General features: G+C 32.0%; 1 protein-coding gene across 8 annotated transcripts in view; it reads left to right on the top strand.

Moving 5' to 3' along the window:
• Positions 1 to 17,989, top strand: part of LOC149803230 (uncharacterized) — a 425,110-nt gene that overhangs the window by 348,002 nt on the left and 59,119 nt on the right. For 7 of the 8 annotated variants that reach the window (XM_089952861.1, XM_089952864.1, XM_089952866.1 and 4 more), the window contains 3 exons: positions 17 to 115; positions 747 to 851; positions 16,329 to 17,256. In XM_089952861.1, coding sequence (XP_089808987.1) covers positions 17 to 115; positions 747 to 851; positions 16,329 to 17,256 — 1,132 coding nt within the window. The remainder of the gene's footprint in view (positions 1 to 16; positions 116 to 746; positions 852 to 16,328; positions 17,257 to 17,989) is intronic. The other variant, XM_089952867.1, reaches the window with a different exon arrangement.

Below are 17,989 nucleotides of genomic sequence, written 5' to 3'. Positions count from 1 at the left end.
CTTTCTTTCATTTCAGGTGGAGTGTCTGATGAGTTCACCCGAAAGCTCCAGGAATGGGAGGAACTGAAAGGAAAAAGAACATTAGCAACAACAACAGCAGCAACAGCTGGAAAAGGTAAAACTTGCATCATACCTAATCAAGTTCTAAGACAGTTTCACCAACAAGAGTTGGTTTAGTATTATTCTTTTTACTGATTCCAATTTGAAATAATTGAGTTTTATGCTATGGCCCTATCCTCTATTTTCAATTGTTTAAGTACATGGCTCTTTGTCTCACCACTTTTTGGGGGAAAATGCCGGACATTGTGATCAGTATGTTATCAAGCAGCAGTGTCAGCATCATCTCATTGTTTTCATTTTGGGGTAAGCCAGTGTTAATACTTTTGTGCAACTCCATAATTTAGAAAAAGTCAAGACACTGCTTTCTGCAGTAACCTTCTTTAGGAAGCAAGTCCTCTGCACTGTTTTCTTTGATATGTGTAGTTAATAAGTAAACACTTCAGTGATGATACTTGAATATTTTTGTGCTGAACTCAGAACCTTGAGCATTATTTATTTATATATTTATTTAAAAATACACATTTTGTTTCAGGGATTGGGTAGATGGACAAGCTTTTAAATGCTCCTTCCTTTTCAAACTTTATGCTTACAGTTTTTGAGAAATGCACCTTGGATGATATTTTTGTGTAAAGGTTCCAGTTTTTGTAAAAATGATGTGGTTGTATATTGCGTGATGTGTATTCCAGATTCTTCAGACTATTCTGAAGGGTTCTCATTTGAGAGTGCAGGGGCTGTATCCCCAGAATTCATGAAGAAACTTGAGGAATGGGAGAAAGTCAAAGCACTGAAAGGTTCTGTATAGTGTAGAAAGAGCATGATCACTCTGTAGTAATTAGTGGGTCCATATCAGAAAGGCATGAACTCTAGCACCAGAGAAACATAGGTTTTTGATAAGTTTAACATTTAACATCTGAACTCTTTGAAAAAGTCAAATTTGCCATATTGCTAAAATCAGTAGAGAAACTAGATGAATGAAGCAAGTAAAAGTTCATGATGATCTATGATAGCTGTACCAATCTTATCTAGCATGATTATTATAGTAGTACCAATCTAGTCCAGCATGATAATCTATTCTAGTATTCAGCATACTGTAGAATCAGCATTGCAAAAAAGAGACATTTATGACATCATTTGCTGTGACAAGTTAAACTATGTCCAAATAGGTATTTGCACCTATTTTGCTTTAATAACTTTTATTTGTAATCTCACAGCAAAATGGCATATGACCAACTTTTGATTTTGACAATTATTGCCTTTTTATAAAGGTCCAATCTTTACAGAATAATGAATGTTGCTAATCAGACAAAATATTTTGAAATCAAATTTTGCAGAAAAATTTACCCAATTCCCACAATGTATTTCAACAAAGTCCAGAAATGTTTGAATATATTATGGTTGTGGCTATCCATCCATTAATATTTTCTTATGCAGCCCATAGCTTTGCAAATCATGAAGAAAATTTGATCAGACTGCATATGATGACTTGCTGATGTGTTGTGTAGCATGATCAAGTTCCCAAATCAAAGGTCAAGGTCACAATAAGAAAACAGAGCAAGACAGTGGCTTAAATCTATGTCCAGGCTGTAACGTTTGAGATGATGAGGATATTTTGATTCAAGTTTAACTAGGTACATGTATCTAGTTGTAATATATATTTCAGCTATAGTCAGGTACATATATCTAGTCATATTATATATGTAATAGCAATGTACAATCTGCATATCGCCCTTGCCACAGTACTGAAACTACTCTTCTAAAAGTAGTTAATGACATTCTCTCTGTGTTGGATAGCAGAAAGATTACAGTCCTCACCCTCCTTGATTGTCTGCAGCATTTGACACAAGAGACCATGATATATTACTTCACCGTCTCCAGCATGTATTTGGCATTCATGATACAGCCTTACTGTGGTTTAAGTCCTACTTGGTCAACAGGACACAAATTGTATCTGCAAATGGAATACACTCCAGCCCAGTTGATCTATGTTGTGGTGTTCCACAGGAGTCTGTTCTTTGACCTGTTCTCTTGATTCTGTACACTCATTTGCTCTCAAGTGTCATAGATCATCATCCCGTGTCTCACTAATTGTATGCTGATGACACCCAAATATACAAATCTAGCCACCCAACTGAAGTTGATGCTACCATCCAAGGTGTAGAAAGGTGCATTTCTGATGTGAAATCATGGATGACATGTAACAAGCTGCAGATGAATGATGATAAAACTGAGGCCATACTGATCACAACACAAAGACTTTCTCATTCACATCCCTTACCTCAAACAATAAATATCAGCAACACCAACATTAAATTCACACAATCAGTACGAAACCTAGGTGTTACTCTGGACAGTACTCTCACATTGCACCAACATGTCATGAACATATGCAAGGCTGCATATCTTGAGCTGAGATACATCAGCTCAATTTGCAAATATCTTTCAGTTGATGCCACTAAAATACTTGTGTGTTCATTAGTACTTTCAAGACTGGACTATTGTAACTCAATTCTGGCTGGTTCATCTCAATATCTGCTCCAGAAACTTCAAAAAGTTCAAAACACAGCTGCTCAGATCATACTTTCAGTTGATGCCACTAAAACACTTGTGTGTTCATTAGTACTTTCAAGACTGAACTATTGTAACTCAATTCTGTCTGGTTCATCTCAGTATCTGCTCCAGAAACTTCAAAAAGTTCAAAACACAGCTGCTCGGATCATACTTTCAGTTGATGCCACTGAAACACTTGTGTGTTCATTAGTACTTTCAAGACAACTATTGTAACTCAGTTCTGTCTGGTTCATCTCAATATCTGCTCCAGAAACTTCAAAAAGTTCAAAACACAGCTGCTCAGATCATACTTAGAGTACCACGATCAGAGCACACCTCCCTGCTGCTCTGAACACTGGCTATCCATTCAATCCAGAATCAAAAACAAAATTTGTTCTCTGTGCTACGTTTCACTGTCGGACTCTAGTCCAACATACCTATCCGACCTCACCCATGTGTACACACCAGCAAGATACTTATGCTCCTCTTCTGACAATCGTATTCTCATTATTCCCACTATGAAAACAAAGTCATATGGACAGCATTCTTTTGCATACCAGGGCCCAGCAATGTGGAATGAATTGCCCACTGAACTTAGACACAAAGACACAGTGATCCCATTCAAAAGTGCTCTCAAAACTCACTTATTTCGACTGCAAGAACAAACTTAAAGACCTAATAATGTTTCCTACCTTAAATATTCTCAGTATGTTTTTTAATGTTTTCTAATTTCATGGTGTTTGTTTTTTGTAATTATATCATTATATGTTTTTTATGTTTTAGGTGTTGTCTAATGTTGTAAAGCGCTTAGATGTTTTTAAAGATTAGGTGCTATACAAAGTTCTTATTATTATTATTATTATTATTATGAATAGATGTTGTGGTGTCAACCACCAGTCTCAACCCCTTGCCTCAAGGTCAAGGTTATGGTTCTTGTTTGGTACACGTTTCTTTCTAATGAGGATATTTTGAATGACATTAATTCACATAAGTGTCATGACTAAATGGTGTGCTGTATGCCATAGCCATGACCCATGCACCAAGGTCAAGGGCACAGTACAGGAAAATGTAAATCATAAACTTACATCCTTGTTGAGAATCTAAATATTGAACCACCAAAACTATTGTAAAGAGACTTGTCATTTCTATATTATGACTAGATGCAGTAGCACATATAACCATGTCCCTTGTCTCAGCCAAGGTCACCTATATATATATATCTCAGCCAAGGTCACCTCATATATGTGTTTGTATGTGTATGTGTTTTTGTCTGTGAAAAGCATCAACAACTTTTATCTATGTCAGGTATGTAATCAAAATATGCAGCTTCTGTAAACATCATATTGGAAATTTTACTCCAAAATATTTAGTTGTCCAAGATGTTTTATTCACAAAAGATATTTTCATGAACCTTGTCTCAATATTTATGTAGACTAGACTTTCAGGTTGCAAGCAATAGTATTTCTGTATTGACACTATTTTGTGCATTCAGTATAGTACGTTACAGTAAATGTCAAGGGTTCATGAGTAACATAGTTGAGTATTTGTTTGATCTTTGAATTATTTAAAGATTAACAATTAGTAGTTTGTACATTATAGTAAATGTCAAGGTTCATGAGTAAAGTATCTGAGTATTTGTTTGATCTTTGAATCATTTAAAGATTAGCAATTAGTTGTTTGTTCAGTTGCTTTTTTTTGCATAGTTACCATTCTGTTGTACCGTTTATCAAGATGGGCATATTATGTGCAACAAGTGGTTCTCTTGTTATCAACAGGCTTTAATGGAACACACTCAACAATCAAGGAATGGAGATATAACAAATCTGGCTGAGTCAGGATTCAAACCTATTCTATTACCTCAGACTTTTGCACCAAATTTTCAGTTCCTGGATTCAGTAATCTGTAAAATTCACTCTTGGGTAGTCATATTAATATGAGAATCTGTACATGTAGCTGTGGACTTTATGTAAAGTTAAGTTAAAAAGGTAAAATGATTTCTGGAAGTGGAATATCTAATTGATGGTTGTATTACAAACTGAAATATTAATTTTTATGTAAATCCTGATGGTTTACACTAGTTTACACTAATTTAATAAACTAAATGCATTAATGTGAATTAATCTTTATATAGAAAATAACTTATTAAGAATAAATGTTGGCCTTAACTTTCACATTTGTTTTAGTAAATAATGTTGATTCATAGGTTGGGGTATTTGAAACTCTTTATCAGCAGAACAAAGATGCCTGCATGAAAACATTCTGACTGTAGATTTCCATGGTATACTGTACCAAGAAAAACCATGGAAAACTCTAGCATGGAAAAGCATGAAGTATTTGGACTAATATTCCAGGCTCTGATGGAAAATCCTGGAATGTTGCATGGGAAATTCTGGAATATTGGCCTTGGCAAAACTTTAATATTTGACTGGAAGACCATGACAATTTTCATTTGGCTGAGACCCTGGCAGGATCTGCCTCCCATCTCTAAAAATCAAATACTATTAGGTGAAAAATTAGAATATTAACCATTTGAATTACATTCAGTGCTCAGAAGGTCTGAAAGTCCAATGCCTAGGGTGCCTGTCACCTGAGAAAACATCAGTTGTGCTGATGAAATGTTGAAATTTAATCTCAAGATGTTGGAAGACTGGTAAATTATTAATATTTATGCTCATGTATACCCTTTACTTCCTACCTCAGTTGAAAGCAGTATGTGATCTATGAATGAGGAACAGATTGTCCATGTTACTATAATTAGTGCTCACATGAATTTAATATAGATGTGATTGTAAAATACTGTTTTTGATATTTATGTGTCAGAAACCAACCAAAACCAGTCTAGTGGAGACAGAGAACTGTTTCAGCAATTGTTGCAGTGATGCATGGCTGCATAATGCCAGTAAGGCTAGCATGTATTCATGACAAGCTGTTAACTGATTATGTTGTTGTAATCTGATGAGTTTAGGTCAAATGCAGGGTCTTTTTGTTAGGTATTATAAAGGGGTCAAATGTGGTTGTATTGGCTTCTGAGTCTTTGATTAAAAAATTGGCTGACCTTGAGATAAAAAGGAAAGACCAACTAAAAATGATTTTGGCCAAAAACTTGCACAAGAATTCTGATTCTTTTATGGTCTTGTTGAATTGCTGTTCAAGATTTTTCAAGTTAAAGATTAATGAGTAATAATTCAGCTGTCCCTTTCTCATGCTTACACTAATGAAATGCTGTTTAAACAATTTAAGTGGCATCTATAAACAACTTCAAAAGTGTAAATGGAAACTGTATCTAAATAAAGACATGTGATTCCGATGCTAATGAACAAAAGCACTGTTGATCCGCCGAGCAAGACAGACGTTGTTAGAGCAATTGAACATTGGCTGACCTCAGGACCTGGAGAAAAACTTTGCTTTATGTGAAATTTTTCTAAATTCAGATAAACATATGAGTCAGTTTAATATGAGTGTTTAAGTTTTTTTCACATTTGAAGTGTAGCAATTGCAATGCTTTTCAAAAACATAATATGAAAAAGTGGCAATTTGGGACACATGGAAATTGAAGTCGAGGATAAACAAAGATTTTTGAGTTGAGGCTTGTTATATTTTTTGTTATATTTCCTGGGGAACTGTGTCTAAAACAAAAATTCTTTGAGCACAGTTACATTTAACCACATCTTCTAAACAAATCCTCTAAGATTCGAAAATCACTTCACAATTATCAGAAACATCTCTAAGTGTCATTCATGATAACCCTTTAAAGAAGTCCTAAATTTTAGCTTTACCATCCATTTTGCATGGTCTACATGTCAAACAATTTGGTACTTTATGCTATATCTGTAAACCAAACAAAAGCAATGAAAAGTTACTTATTTGATACCTTTGAATAGATGCAGTGACTGGTGAACAACTGCCAAATTTAATATATGAAAAGAAAAATGGAAATTAGATTAACAAGCTTGCATGCAATTTAGTTTCGTCTATCCATTGTTGATAACTGACAACAATGCATCAAGAAGTGTGGTTTGGCAGGTGCAGCCATAATTTATGATAATGATCTGCAAAGTTATCATCTCAGTGATTACAAGAAGCAAGATTACAAAATCTCATCTAATGTATCAAATTTAACGTGACAGCTGTGCAGCAACAGACATAGATATAGGCCTTATAGCCTCCAAACTAGTTCTGTAAACCAACAAAATGTAATACAGTCTTGATTTTACTCACCAACATCATAACTCCATAATTTTTAATTATTTCCGGACTTCTAGGATCAGTTGCCGCACATGTATTGGCACTGCTTGCAATAAAAATTCCAGAATTAACAAGCTAAATTGTGACAGTTCAAAATAAAATAATCAAGCTTTTTTTCTTCTTCAAAACGAGGTATCATCTTAGTTCAGTCTTCTAATTCTTTAAATATATTATGTGCAAATTTTGAGGTTTGTAAACCAGTTTCCAGAATTTTAAACAAGGGAAATAACTGCCATAAGATCTTGATATCGAACTAGGCCTCTGTTGTGGAAAATCACATTTTATCTTGCATTATTTTATTATTTGATTTCTTTTTAAAAAGCAAACCTAATTCTTTATAGAATGCTGACAGAATGGGATGGGTTTGTCTCAAAGAAAACAAAAACTATATACATTTTAAAGTACTTAGCATGAAAATAACTATTTTATTTTGCCAGCAGATAATAATAATAATAATAATAATAATAATAATCTTAATGATACTATTTCAAATTATTCACTACAACATTTAAAGTAATAATCACCAGGACAGGTATAATATGCATATCATAAGTATGGACTTTTTAAAATAATGATATCATTTTGCCCCCATTCTTTTGTAAAAATACTCAATATTTATGTATTGATATTGTATGGAAATGTATAATGCAGGAAATAAAATCATAGTAGTTCATTTATATTAAGTCTCTAAATATGTAGTTGATTATTATTATTTTTATTATTACTATTATTATTAAACATCTTGATTACCACCTTCAGAAATGTATAAATATGGTAATATTAAATACAACAAAATGGAATTATTGGAAATTAAACAAAAATAATCTTCATTAATTTAATTGAGGGCATTGTTAACATAGAGTTGTTTCTTGTACATTTGCTACTTGAAATTGTTCAATTTTTGTTATACCACTGTGTAAGATACATTGACTACACTGTGCAGATGGGGAGCATAAACATCATAATCTTATCTTTCAGTAATATTGTATTCTAAAAAAGTGTCTATTTGACATTAATCTTATGTCATGCCAGATATCCAACATTTGCACATGTGTCTATTTGACATTAATCTTATGTCATGCCAGATATCCAACATTTGCACATTACTCACAACATTTTACAAAGTGCACACATGAGCTTGTCAAATTTACCCTATTTGCATACATTGTTATAAGGCTGTCATGTGCAGCTTACGAGAATCTTACAAAAATTGTTGAGATTTTTCTGCATGCCTAACCCGTATCAATTGAGCAGGAGAAATAAAAAATAATACTAAGTGCCAATCATGAAAATTGACTAAGTTCATTTCCACTGTTCTCCATGCTGAAAAAAATTCTTTGTCCAAACTGTCCATAGTTTTCCATGCATGTCCAGCCTTTTCCATGGACTATGTCCAGGGTTTCCATGATAAATTCTGCAAAATATTTAATTTCCCCACTGTTTTCCATGTATTTCCATGGTATTCCATCCTTTTCCACAGTATACTATGGAAAAAGTACAGGCGAGAGGATACAAATTGTTCAGGAGTTTACAGATACATGGTTTAGAGAATACAAATTGTTAAGAAGTTTACAGATACATGATTTAAAGAATACAAATTGTTAAGGAGTTTACAGATACATGGTTTAGAGAATACAAATTGTTAAGGAGTTTACAGCTACATGGTTTAGAGAATACAAATTGTTAAGGAGTTTACAGATACATGATTTAAAGAATACAAATTGTAAGGAGTTTACAGATACATGATTTAGAGAAGACAAATTGTTAAGGAGTTTACAGATACATGATTTAAAGAATACAAATTGTAAGGAGTTTACAGATACATGATTTAGAGAATACAAATTGTTAAGGAGTTTACAGATACATGATTTAAAGAATACAAATTGTAAGGAGTTTACAGCTACATGATTTAGAGAATACAAATTGTTAAGGAGTTTACAGATACATGATTTAGAGAATACAAATTGTTCAGGAGTTTACAGATACATGATTTAAAGAATACAAATTGTAAGGAGTTTACAGCTACATGATTTAGAGAATACAAATTGTTAAGGAGTTTACAGATACATGATTTAAAGAATACAAATTGTAAGGAGTTTACAGATACATGATTTAGAGAATACAAATTGTTCAGGAGTTTACAGGTACATGGTTTAGAGAATACAAATTGTAAGGAGTTTACAGATACATGATTTAGAGAATACAAATTGTTAAGGAGTTTACAGATACATGATTTAGAGAATACAAATTGTTAAGGAGTTTACAGATACATGATTTAGAGAATACAAATTGTTAAGAAGTTTACAGATACATGATTTAGAGAATACAAATTGTTAAGGAGTTTACAGATACATGATTTAAAGAATACAAATTGTAAGGAGTTTACAGATACATGATTTAGAGAATACAAATTGTTAAGGAGTTTACAGATACATGATTTAAAGAATACAAATTGTAAGGAGTTTACAGATACATGATTTAGAGAATACAAATTGTTAAGGAGTTTACAGATACATGATTTAAAGAATACAAATTGTAAGGAGTTTACAGATACATGATTTAAAGAATACAAATTGTAAGGAGTTTACAGATACATGATTTAAAGAATACAAATTGTAAGGAGTTTACAGATACATGATTTAAAGAATACAAATTGTAAGGAGTTTACAGATACATGATTTAGAGAATACAAATTGTTAAGGAGTTTACAGATACATGATTTAAAGAATACAAATTGTAAGGAGTTTACAGATACATGATTTAAAGAATACAAATTGTAAGGAGTTTACAGATACATGATTTAGAGAATACAAATTGTTAAGGAGTTTACAGATACATGATTTAGAGAATACAAATTGTTAAGGAGTTTACAGATACATGATTTAAAGAATACAAATTGTAAGGAGTTTACAGATACATGGTTTAGAGGATACAAATTGTTCAGGAGTTTACAGATGCATGATTTAGAGAATACAAATTGTTAAGGAGTTTACAGATACATGATTTAAAGAATACAAATTGTTAAGGAGTTTACAGCTACATGGTTTAGAGAATACAAATTGTTAAGGAGTTTACAGATACATGATTTAAAGAATACAAATTGTTAAGGAGTTTACAGCTACATGGTTTAGAGAATACAAATTGTAAGGAGTTTACAGCTACATGGTTTAGAGAATACAAATTGTTAAGGAGTTTACAGCTACATGATTTAAAGAATACAAATTGTTAAGGAGTTTACAGCTACATGGTTTAGAGAATACAAATTGTTAAGGAGTTTACAGCTACATGGTTTAGAGAATACAAATTGTTAAGGAGTTTACAGATACATGATTTAAAGAATACAAATTGTTAAGGAGTTTACAGCTACATGGTTTAGAGAATACAAATTGTTAAGGAGTTTACAGATACATGATTTAGAGAATACAAATTGTTAAGGAGTTTACAGATACATGATTTAGAGAATACAAATTGTTAAGGAGTTTACAGATACATGATTTAGAGAATACAAATTGTTAAGGAGTTTACAGATACATGGTTTAGAGAATACAAATTGTAAGGAGTTTACAGCTACATGATTTAGAGAATACAAATTGTTAAGGAGTTTACAGATACATGATTTAGAGAATACAAATTGTTAAGGAGTTTACAGATACATGATTTAGAGAATACAAATTGTTAAGGAGTTTACAGATACATGATTTAGAGAATACAAATTGTTAAGGAGTTTACAGATACATGATTTAAAGAATACAAATTGTTAAGGAGTTTACAGATACATGATTTAGAGAATACAAATTGTTAAGGAGTTTACAGATACATGATTTAAAGAATACAAATTGTAAGGAGTTTACAGATACATGATTTAGAGAATACAAATTGTTAAGGAGTTTACAGATACATGATTTAAAGAATACAAATTGTAAGGAGTTTACAGATACATGATTTAAAGAATACAAATTGTAAGGAGTTTACAGATACATGATTTAAAGAATACAAATTGTTAAGGAGTTTACAGATACATGATTTAGAGAATACAAATTGTTAAGGAGTTTACAGATACATGATTTAAAGAATACAAATTGTAAGGAGTTTACAGATACATGATTTAAAGAATACAAATTGTAAGGAGTTTACAGATACATGATTTAGAGAATACAAATTGTTAAGGAGTTTACAGATACATGATTTAGAGAATACAAATTGTTAAGGAGTTTACAGATACATGATTTAAAGAATACAAATTGTAAGGAGTTTACAGATACATGATTTAGAGAATACAAATTGTTAAGGAGTTTACAGATACATGATTTAAAGAATACAAATTGTAAGGAGTTTACAGATACATGGTTTAGAGGATACAAATTGTTCAGGAGTTTACAGATACATGATTTAGAGAATACAAATTGTTAAGGAGTTTACAGATACATGATTTAAAGAATACAAATTGTTAAGGAGTTTACAGCTACATGGTTTAGAGAATACAAATTGTTAAGGAGTTTACAGCTACATGGTTTAGAGAATACAAATTGTTAAGGAGTTTACAGATACATGATTTAAAGAATACAAATTGTTAAGGAGTTTACAGCTACATGGTTTAGAGAATACAAATTGTTAAGGAGTTTACAGCTACATGGTTTAGAGAATACAAATTGTTAAGGAGTTTACAGATACATGATTTAAAGAATACAAATTGTTAAGGAGTTTACAGCTACATGGTTTAGAGAATACAAATTGTAAGGAGTTTACAGCTACATGGTTTAGAGAATACAAATTGTTAAGAAGTTTACAGCTACATGATTTAAAGAATACAAATTGTTAAGGAGTTTACAGCTACATGGTTTAGAGAATACAAATTGTTAAGGAGTTTACAGCTACATGGTTTAGAGAATACAAATTGTTAAGGAGTTTACAGATACATGATTTAAAGAATACAAATTGTTAAGGAGTTTACAGCTACATGGTTTAGAGAATACAAATTGTTAAGGAGTTTACAGCTACATGGTTTAGAGAATACAAATTGTTAAGGAGTTTACAGATACATGATTTAAAGAATACAAATTGTTAAGGAGTTTACAGCTACATGGTTTAGAGAATACAAATTGTTAAGGAGTTTACAGATACATGATTTAGAGAATACAAATTGTTAAGGAGTTTACAGATACATGATTTAGAGAATACAAATTGTTAAGGAGTTTACAGATACATGATTTAGAGAATACAAATTGTTAAGGAGTTTACAGATACATGGTTTAGAGAATACAAATTGTAAGGAGTTTACAGATACATGATTTAGAGAATACAAATTGTTAAGGAGTTTACAGATACATGATTTAAAGAATACAAATTGTTAAGGAGTTTACAGATACATGATTTAAAGAATACAAATTGTTAAGGAGTTTACAGCTACATGATTTAGAGAATACAAATTGTTAAGGAGTTTACAGATACATGATTTAAAGAATACAAATTGTTAAGGAGTTTACAGATACATGATTTAAAGAATACAAATTGTTAAGGAGTTTACAGATACATGATTTAGAGAATAGAAATTGTTAAGGAGTTTACAGATACATGATTTAAAGAATACAAATTGTTAAGGAGTTTACAGATACATGATTTAAAGAATACAAATTGTTAAGGAGTTTACAGATACATGATTTAGAGAATACAAATTGTTAAGGAATTTACAGATACATGATTTAGAGAATACAAATTGTTAAGGAGTTTACAGATACATGATTTAAAGAATACAAATTGTAAGGAGTTTACAGATACATGATTTAGAGAATACAAATTGTTAAGAAGTTTACAGATACATGATTTAGAGAATACAAATTGTTAAGAAGTTTACAGATACATGATTTAGAGAATACAAATTGTAAGGAGTTTACAGATACATGGTTTAGAGAATACAGATTGTTAAGAAGTTTACAGATACATGATTTAAAGAATACAAATTGTTAAGGAGTTTACAGCTACATGGTTTAGAGAATACAAATTGTTAAGGAGTTTACAGCTACATGGTTTAGAGAATACAAATTGTTAAGGAGTTTACAGATACATGATTTAGAGAATACAAATTGTTAAGGAGTTTACAGATACATGGTTTAGAGAATACAAATTGTTAAGGAGTTTACAGATACATGGTTTAGAGAATACAAATTGTTAAGGAGTTTACAGATACATGGTTTAGAGAATACAAATTGTTAAGGAGTTTACAGATACATGATCTAAAGAATACAAATTGTAAGGAGTTTACAGATACATGATTTAGAGAATACAAATTGTTAAGGAGTTTACAGATACATGATTTAAAGAATACAAATTGTTAAGGAGTTTACAGCTACATGATTTAGAGAATACAAATTGTTAAGGAGTTTACAGATACATGATTTAAAGAATACAAATTGTAAGGAGTTTACAGATACATGATTTAGAGAATACAAATTGTTAAGGAGTTTACAGATACATGATTTAAAGAATACAAATTGTTAAGGAGTTTACAGCTACATGATTTAGAGAATACAAATTGTTAAGGAGTTTACAGATACATGGTTTAGAGAATACAAATTGTAAGGAGTTTACAGATACATGATTTAGAGAATACAAATTGTTAAGGAGTTTACAGATACATGGTTTAGAGAATACAAATTGTTAAGGAGTTTACAGATACATGATTTAGAGAATACAAATTGTTAAGGAGTTTACAGATACATGATTTAGAGAATACAAATTGTAAGGAGTTTACAGATACATGATTTAGAGAATACAAATTGTTAAGGAGTTTACAGATACATGATTTAAAGAATACAAATTGTAAGGAGTTTACAGATACATGGTTTAGAGGATACAAATTGTTAAGGAGTTTACAGCTACATGGTTTAGAGAATACAAATTGTTAAGGAGTTTACAGATACATGATTTAAAGAATACAAATTGTTAAGGAGTTTACAGCTACATGGTTTAGAGAATACAAATTGTAAGGAGTTTACAGATACATGATTTAGAGAATACAAATCGTTAAGGAGTTTACAGATACATGATTTAGAGAATACAAATTGTTAAGGAGTTTACAGATACATGATTTAGAGAATACAAATTGTTAAGGAGTTTACAGATACATGATCTAAAGAATACAAATTGTTAAGGAGTTTACAGCTACATGGTTTAGAGAATACAAATTGTTAAGGAGTTTACAGATACATGATTTAAAGAATACAAATTGTTAAGGAGTTTACAGCTACATGGTTTAGAGAATACAAATTGTAAGGAGTTTACAGATACATGATTTAGAGAATACAAATTGTTAAGGAGTTTACAGCTACATGGTTTAGAGAATACAAATTGTTAAGGAGTTTACAGATACATGATTTAGAGAATACAAATTGTTAAGGAGTTTACAGATACATGATCTAAAGAATACAAATTGTAAGGAGTTTACAGATACATGATTTAGAGAATACAAATTGTTAAGGAGTTTACAGATACATGATCTAAAGAATACAAATTGTAAGGAGTTTACAGCTACATGGTTTAGAGAATACATGTACTTATGTTATAGCTGATACTCAGTACCATAAAAGTGTAACTTTTATAAATGCAGAATAGTGTATCAATTTAGGTTGTCATTGGTCTTTGTGGTTGGTTGTACAAAAAGATTAAATTGTCATATACTTGCACACAGAAATCTTAACATTTTAATGCTAAAATATAACAATTACAATAACAACAGCATGTAATGCAATAAATGAGAATTAAGTTGAAAGTGTGGTGTACTGTAAAGAGAGAAATCCACAACACATTAGTCTTGGCTAAAAAATACAGAATTTTCAAAAAGCAAAACAAACTATGAAGTCAGATTCACATAGAAACTGAATGTACTTGCAGACAGAATCTGTAAGAACAAATTAATGAAACAGAATCGTGGATATATTGAAACAAAACAATACTGAAGTGTTTCATAAACTTTCTTTCAGATAAATATGCTAATAATCAGAGCTATAAAATGATGCAAATTTCCCAAACACTAATCAAGTTTGATGGAATGTACTGGGTATTGTCACAATTAATCTTGATCATGGAGTGGGTTCAAGGACAGAAGTTCTTGCATTGATTTGATCAATAAATTATGTATGACTGCTTGCTGTCAAAAAGCTATACCATTATAACCATCCTATTAATGTAGACCCATACTGAAAAGTGCTGTTGAAACTACAATCAGATTCAACCCATCCTGTCATGATTCACATTGGGTAGAGACCTTTATAATCTGATGGAGTCTGCTGTTATGGACACTGGGGGATCATTGTCAGAAAGAGGTTTTCTATTGATTACTTGTTTACCATCTAAAAAGAAGGCAATTGATTATATTTGACATTAACCTTGTTTGGCAGCATTGTCTGATCTCTATTGGCTCAGCATCAAGTTCCAGTCACTAAACTTGATAGCAGGTTTTTATATGCTTTCCTTGAAATTATTGGTCAGACAAAGGAATTTGTTCACTTGTTAACTGAGATTCGACTGGTAAATTCCATCTACATGTTAACTGAGATTTGACTGGTACTATAATTACACTTTTCTGCACACTTTTCTTAAGAGGATAAAGAGAAATAAGATTCTAAAGCATCAATCTGAGCATTTTTTAAAAGAAGTAAATGGAAAAATATAAAACAAAATTAGAAGCCAGACTGGAGGTCAGGAAAAGATTTGTCTGCCAGAAAGTGTTTGATTGCATTTTTTAGTTAAGGAGAGCTGTTATATAGCAACATTCAGTCAGTTGACATTATTTGATGATTGCCAGTTGCTGGTTTTATTTGGATCTTGACCATTTTAGGACGAAATATAGTGGAAATAGTGAGAAGTTTGTGTATTCTAGAAGGAATTGAATTCAACTCCAACTGATTCATGATGTTCATATGTAAATGTATGTCATTGTCTTTTACTTCATGCTTTTTCTTGCAGTATGTATTCTTTAATCCTGAATGTAAAACTATATACTTTAGCACATAACTATGGTAGTCAAGTAAATCGGTCCCCAAAACCTCTATTGGTTTTTTGGGTCTTTTTTTTTTTGCAACAAAAGAAACCATCTAATAATTCATGTGGCATGATGATCTCTCATTTTTTCTTTCTCTGTGGTCGGTAGTGAAGATTCTGATAGATGAGGCCAACTGGGACATATTTTAGTAACTAATTAATACTAGCCTTTCTGTAAATTAGTTATATCTGTTGTTACAATGCTTAATCAGTATTTTATTGTTCAGATTGATATATATATACCATTCCTGTCAGTAGAGTAACCATCCAATAAAATTTAAATTCAGCCCTTGATGTTTCAGCACCTATTAGTTTCCCATAAAGCAACAGACATGAAAGTACATGAGATGAAAACTTTGATTTTAAATCTTGTGTTTTAAGTGTCATTTGTTGAAGATTGCACATTCAAAAAGGTAAGAATATTATTTTGGCAATTTCAGGCATGGGTTCTCCAGGCAAGAAGAGGAGGGATGGTCAAATGGAACAGGATGGAGAAAGTTCCTCTGAGGAATCAATGGATGAAATTACTACTCCACCAGACCAACGCAGCCAGTCCATCAGTGTTGAAGAGATGCAGAGGAAATTGACTGACAGCTTTAGCAGGAAAATGCAGGACTGGGAGCGTAGGAAGTACAGACGGGACACAGCTCAATCGCTTGAAACTAAAGAGAGTTCCTCCCATGTCTCCAGAGAACGGCAAAAGAGCAAGAAGTCAAAAGAGGAGAAGGAGAGAGAGAAATTGGAAAAGATGCGTGAGCGTGAGCTACAAAGAGTGGAACGGGAAGAGCACAAGCTTGAAAAAGAGAGAATACGTATTGAGAAGGAAAGACTGAAAGCCTTGGAACGTGAAGCCAAGATTGAGAAGATGAAGGGTCGGCTCAGCCAGCCTGACATGGAGAGCAAGTACAAGAATCCAATCCTCAGTCCTTTAACAGAATATAAAGTCACATCAGATTTTGCCAGGAAGCTTCATGAATGGGAGATGAGAAGGGGTCGTGCATTGTCCACAGCTATGTACATTGAAGCTCAGCAAAGAAGCCAGCAATTTGCGAAAGAGTATCGGAATGCAGCATCCATTTTGAAAATGGACAATGGTGCAGAGAAAGAAAGAAAAGTGGAACAGAGAGATGAACAGGAAAGAAAGACTAGTGATGAAAGTGATGATAATTTATTCATCCTAGATGAACCAGTCATAGATGTACCCACACCAGCTAAGGTCAGAGGACAAAAGCCACCACCTTTGACCCTAATTCCATGCATAGATTCCCCTGAGGAGGTTTCCCCAGCAACCAGGTGTTCAGATGACAGTTCTCTGGATGACACCACAATCAACACTGTGGAGAGTATGACACAGTCTAACATTTCTAGGTTGGTTATAAAGCATGTATTGTTTGCAATAAGCAGCGTCATTTATTAGATTTGCATAAACTATGTAATTGCTTTCATACGGTCTTGCATGTACCTTTGTTTTTTCTTAAATTTGGACAGGCAGCAGAATGTTTTTAATAGATGACCAAACATGGACAATATTCATACATAAACTACTGGATTTCCATATAAGAAAATATTTGGCGAAACAATAAAAATAAGTTGCAATTTATGTAGGCACCCAGGTTTTAAATAGAATGGTTTAATACCATTGTTATACCATTAAGCGACATTAATCTTCAACAAGTATGATCTTTAATCATAATGACAAAATAAGGTAACTTGAACTTGATATTTGCTATGAAAATAGTGTGCAAAAAATAGAAAAAAATAATCTTTCTTTTTATATGCCTTCCAGAAGGCAGAGCTTGTCATGTATTATGTCTGTCTGTCCATCTGTATGTTTCCTATTTTCTGCACATGAACTCAAAGATCTTTACTATTTACTGTTACAGAACATTACAAGTAGATTCAGGGAATGGAAGAAATTATCACTTTTAGGTTTGAATGTCAAAAGTCAAGGTCAAAGACTGAAAGAAGGACAGCTTTTCCCATACAGTAATTTGACTTGCATACCAGATACCTTGAACAAACTTTGGAAATGCCTAAATTCAAGGTCACAGACTGAAAGGACAGTTTTCCCATTCAATAATTTGACTTGCATATCAAATGC

Source organism: Sinohyriopsis cumingii, chromosome 3 (genome assembly GCF_028554795.1).
Source record: "Sinohyriopsis cumingii isolate HCF-2022 chromosome 3, ASM2855479v2, whole genome shotgun sequence".
NCBI lineage: Eukaryota > Metazoa > Mollusca > Bivalvia > Unionida > Unionidae > Sinohyriopsis > Sinohyriopsis cumingii.
This window is presented reverse-complemented; position numbering and strand designations above follow the sequence as displayed.